Source organism: Pseudogymnoascus destructans, assembly GCF_001641265.1.
Source record: "Pseudogymnoascus destructans isolate 20631-21 unplaced genomic scaffold scaffold_26, whole genome shotgun sequence".
Lineage (NCBI taxonomy): Eukaryota > Fungi > Ascomycota > Leotiomycetes > Thelebolales > Thelebolaceae > Pseudogymnoascus > Pseudogymnoascus destructans.
Window position 1 is genome coordinate 374,782 of NW_020167545.1, and position 4,685 is coordinate 379,466.

The 4,685-nt window shown below is 51.8% G+C and overlaps 1 protein-coding gene across 1 annotated transcript; it reads left to right on the forward strand.

The window, feature by feature from the left end:
* Positions 1-1,507: 1,507 nt before the first annotated feature.
* Positions 1,508-2,124, forward strand: VC83_08484 (uncharacterized protein; the record flags this gene model as incomplete). The annotated part of the gene is made up of 2 exons (XM_024472033.1): positions 1,508-1,684; positions 2,053-2,124. The coding sequence occupies 2 exons, from the start codon at positions 1,508-1,510 to the stop codon at positions 2,122-2,124; spliced, it is 249 nt and encodes an 82-aa protein (XP_024320419.1).
* Positions 2,125-4,685: the final 2,561 nt, after the last annotated feature.

Below are 4,685 nucleotides of genomic sequence, written 5' to 3' on the forward strand. Positions count from 1 at the left end.
GCATATCATTTGGACACTCATTGAACAAGTTATTAAGAAAATCTCCTCCTTAAGGGGGTGGGCCAATACTACCACATGGCATATCTCTACCAACTAGAGGCCTAGGAACATGAACGATAGCTCTAGAAGCTTCTACAACCCTCTATGATTCATTACACATCATCGCTCCTTAGTTACCCACAAGATTGGTTAAGTTATGACATAACTTGTCTATAGGTACTCTGACCTTGGACCTCCTTTTCACTTCCTATAGGCTAGAAACCCAAGAGATGGTTCTATGGGATTCTCTTACGTTCGCTACATGATAGCAAGCTAGTTGTGGGTCGCACTTGATTTCTAATACATTTACCAAGCCCGGTTAGTCATGTAAAGTCATGGAAAATAAAAGTTATTGTTACGACGGAACAAGAAGGCTGGCCAACTACAGGACAGGAAGGAGGGAGGTCGCATGAGACCGGCCCTGGTACCTGGAGGGGCAGCGGGGAATAGTAGTTCCGAAAGTATCACGTGACGGACTCGCAGGATGATGAGAAGAGTCCTAAGAGTCCAGGACTCCGAGGACTCGAGTGAGTTCCCAGGAGTCCACTAGGCACGTGATGGACTCGCAGGATGATGAGAAGAGTCCTAAGAGTCCAGGACTCCGAGGACTCAAGTGAGTTCCCAAGAGTCCACTAGGCACGACGCCACTATATAAGTAGATAGTATTTCCTTAGATAGGAGCTTCGTGCTCAACTCAATACAGTATTTGTTATATACTAGTAACGTGTTACTTGAAGCCTTTGTGTCTGATCCCCTGCCTCCTCTGATAAGTAAACCTTTACGCAAGAGAACCTCTGTGTCTTCTATCGTTTAGAAGTCAGCGTTACAGTTATCCCCAAAGCAGACTAGGAGGACTCTGTTACGACGGAACAAGAAGGCTGGCCAACTACAGGACAGGAAGGAGGGAGGTCGCATGAGACCGGCCCTGGTACCTGGAGGGGCAGCGGGGAATAGTAGTTCCGAAAGTATCACGTGACGGACTCGCAGGATGATGAGAAGAATCCTAAGAGTCCAGGACTCCGAGGACTCGAGTGAGTTCCCAGGAGTCCACTAGGCACATGACGGACTCGCAGGATGATGAGAAGAATCCTAAGAGTCCAGGACTCCGAGGACTCGAGTGAGTTCCCAGGAGTCCACTAGGCACATGACGGACTCGCAGGATGATGAGAAGAATCCTAAGAGTCCAGGACTCCGAGGACTCGAGTGGGTTCGCAGGAGTCCACTAGGCACGACGCCACTATATAAGTAGATAGTTAGTTCTTAGATAGGAGCTTCGTGCTCAACTCAATACAGTATTTGTTATATACTAGTAACGTGTTACTTGAAGCCTTTGTGTCTGATCCCCTGCCTCCTCTGATAAGTAAACCTTTACACAAGAGAACCTCTGTGTCTTCTATCGTTTAGAAGTCAGCGTTACAGACTCGCAGTTCGCCATGTGAACCCAAGGCTTCGCATTACCTCACCAAACATGCTTCAGTCAGCAGAAGAAATACTCCAATTCCTCGAGAAAGTGTTTAGCGACCCCAATAGGAGACACACTGCACAAACTGAGTACTGCAAGCTATACCAGGGCAAGAATACCTTTGCAACATTCTGGGCTGAATTTCAGAGACTCACAGCAGAGCTGGATTACTCAGAGGAGACTGTAAGGATGCCTCCTTACTCGGGGTAGTTACGGCCGTCACGTGGCGTCATCGAGACTCGGGGCCGTTACGGGTCAGTCGCGACTGACAGCCTTAGGCACATAACGTAAGGAAGCCTTAGGCAAACAGGGAGCTAGCTGAGTCGGAGCGGTTTCGGGTATTTTAAGGGAACAGTCATACAGGGTTACACCTTCATCTTTTTTGTATCCTTCGTAGTAGACCTATAGGATTGCACCGACTCATATCCGACTCGCACTCCCATATGCCACTTCTCGTGATACGGTGCCCTGCGTCCTTACATTATACAAAAAAGATCACGCCTGCCGGGGACGGCCGTACTCAAAGAATATCCCACACTGGAACGACTCAGGAGAACTACCGTTACACCACCGACCGCGACTCGGAAACTGCGACGGAGCTGAGACCTGACGACTTCAAATAGCTGTGACCCCAGAGAACTCACGGACGACCAGTGGATCAGGGTTTGATCCTGCAGAGCAAGCTGGTAAAGTCGTCGACGCGTTGGCGCCGAATAGGATACGAGATCCTTAAGAACCCCCTCAAGCACAGAGGTAATTGTGAACAAGAGTGTTGATAGCTACGAGCTACCGGAAGTCAAACTCTTTCGTATCGACACCGATACACCCCCGAACCAACATGAGGAAAATGACCTCAAACATTCCCCAAGACAATGATTGTCAACCGTCACGAATGTCAACGAGACAAACCACTGCTGCAGCTGGGACTGCTGCACCCACCGAAGACATACCGGATCGAATGGCAAACCTCGAGATCCAGATGCAGGAGATCAAGGAAATGATAGCCAACCTAGCGGCAACCCAGACCAGGATCCCGTCCACGCCACCGGTGGACACCGTCGAAGTTGAGAAGCGACGAACTTCCCCTATGCGAAACACCCCCGAGACAGTTCAGTTGCCGCCTCTTCGAAACACTCGTTCTCCATCGATTCCGAGGATGTATTCCGAAGACCCTCCGAATCGCTACAAGAAATCCACCATCTCTGAGAAGATTACGCCGCTCAGCGATGGGATAGAACATACCTTTATGCAATGGAGCGCGTCCATTCGGGACCGCCTCGTAGTCAATGAGGATCACTACCCTACCGACGTCTCGAGAAGAGCGTTGATATGGGGGACTACGACTGGCCTGGCAAAGAAATACCTCGAACCCCAATACCTATCCGCGACACACGGGTTTCGGAGTGCCGACGAGATGATGGACCTGTTGGGTTCATATTACCTCACTGGCAACGAAACGGAACAGGCCCGGAACCTCTTCGACGACCTCCAAATGGGAGAGAAAGGACATACAAACGAGACTTTCTCAGAGTTCAAAGCTCGCTTCCAAAGTGCAGCTATTACAGGACAGGTCACCGAGTCAGAATGGTTTCGGTACATGTGGAACAAGTTGACCCCTCAATTCCGTAGCCGCGTGGCGGTTATCAAAAGTCAATGGAAGGGAGACTACCACACCATGGTCCGAGAACTCACCGCCTTCGATCAGGAGCGGCGCCGGAACAACGAGTTGAGCTTCCCGTCCAAGAGCGGCGAGTCGAGCTCCCGAGGACCCGCCCGCCTGAGCTCATCCAGGTTCACGCCCGTGGACCCCGGAAAGGCCCAGCCACCGAGGCAGACAAGAAGCCCTCTGGTTTCCTTCCAGAGGACTCCTTTCACAGCCACCGCCCCCAAGCCGGACATTACAGGCCGCGTGCGGACCGCCGTGCCGGCTACGTCCGGAAACTGTTTCAAGTGCGGCAAGCCGGGCCATTTCCAAGACAAATGCCCGCTCAACCCCACCGTCAAGGAGATTGACCGCGAAGCCCCTGAGGACGAAGATAATTGGGAGGAAGCAGTCGCCCACCAGTCGGATGCGTCCCTGGAGGAAAACGACGAGGCCTAGGGAAAGGCTCCTTCCTAGGTCTACGCAAATGTGATCTGCAAGGACTGGATTTACGAGAGCTCTTGGGAGGCTCCCAATTTCTCGTTGATACAACCCTGAGTATGAACGGACTCGGGGTGCAAACGAAGTCACTCGCAGACACAGGAGCAAATGGCTACCTCGTCATTAATAAGCCTTTCGCGCAACGGTTGTCGAAAGCGCTTCAGAGCCCTATACGGAAACTGCCCTACTCTGTACCCATACGTGGATTTCAGCGAAATATCCAAAGCTACGTATCGGAGTATATTCGGTTACACTTGACAGTCGAAGGACGCCGAATATATAACTGCCCCTTTGTGCTCCTAAATCTCGGAGCGCAAGATGTGATAATTGGGAAGAAGCTTTTTAGCCGCTTCCGAATCCTACTCGACTCTGCAAAGAGCCGGCTAGTATGGCCAAAGGAGTACCCGCCTACTCCTAGCTGGAGCAAAGAGATCACCTTGCCCTACCACTCGCGTGAACTGTCTATACGTCACCCCGCCCATCAATCGGATGCGAACCGGCGGGACGATGCCATCGACCATGACGACAGACGACGTGAGGGCGGACGCTCGATACCAATGAAAGTGATAACGGCCCATCGTGACGCTATTATGATCACCCCACCGAGCTCGGTGCGAGACACTGGAACGACCCACCCGCACCCCAAAACCCCAAGGACACGAGCCTCGCCCGTGGAAACCTATAAAGACAGACCCTTAGGGCAAGTGGAGGCGAAACCTCCAAGAAACGGACCATCCGCATATGAGAGAAAGAATCATGGGAGGAGCGGAGTCTTCTCTCTTTCCCGACGCCAGACCCTGGTACGCAGCTTCACGCCGGTCCAAATTTGCGAGATTGGCGCAAACGCTTTCCACTATGAGATGATACGAAGCGACTCCGAGTTCTTTACGACAAGCATCTACGAGATCGACCAGATCATCCGAGAGAGGGAAGCGGCCGAGGACGAGGAAACGCTCTGCCTCATTCGGGACAAGCTTCCGCATATGCACCGCAACTATTCCGATGTCTTCTCGAAGTCGGAATCTGATCAGCTTCCCCCGC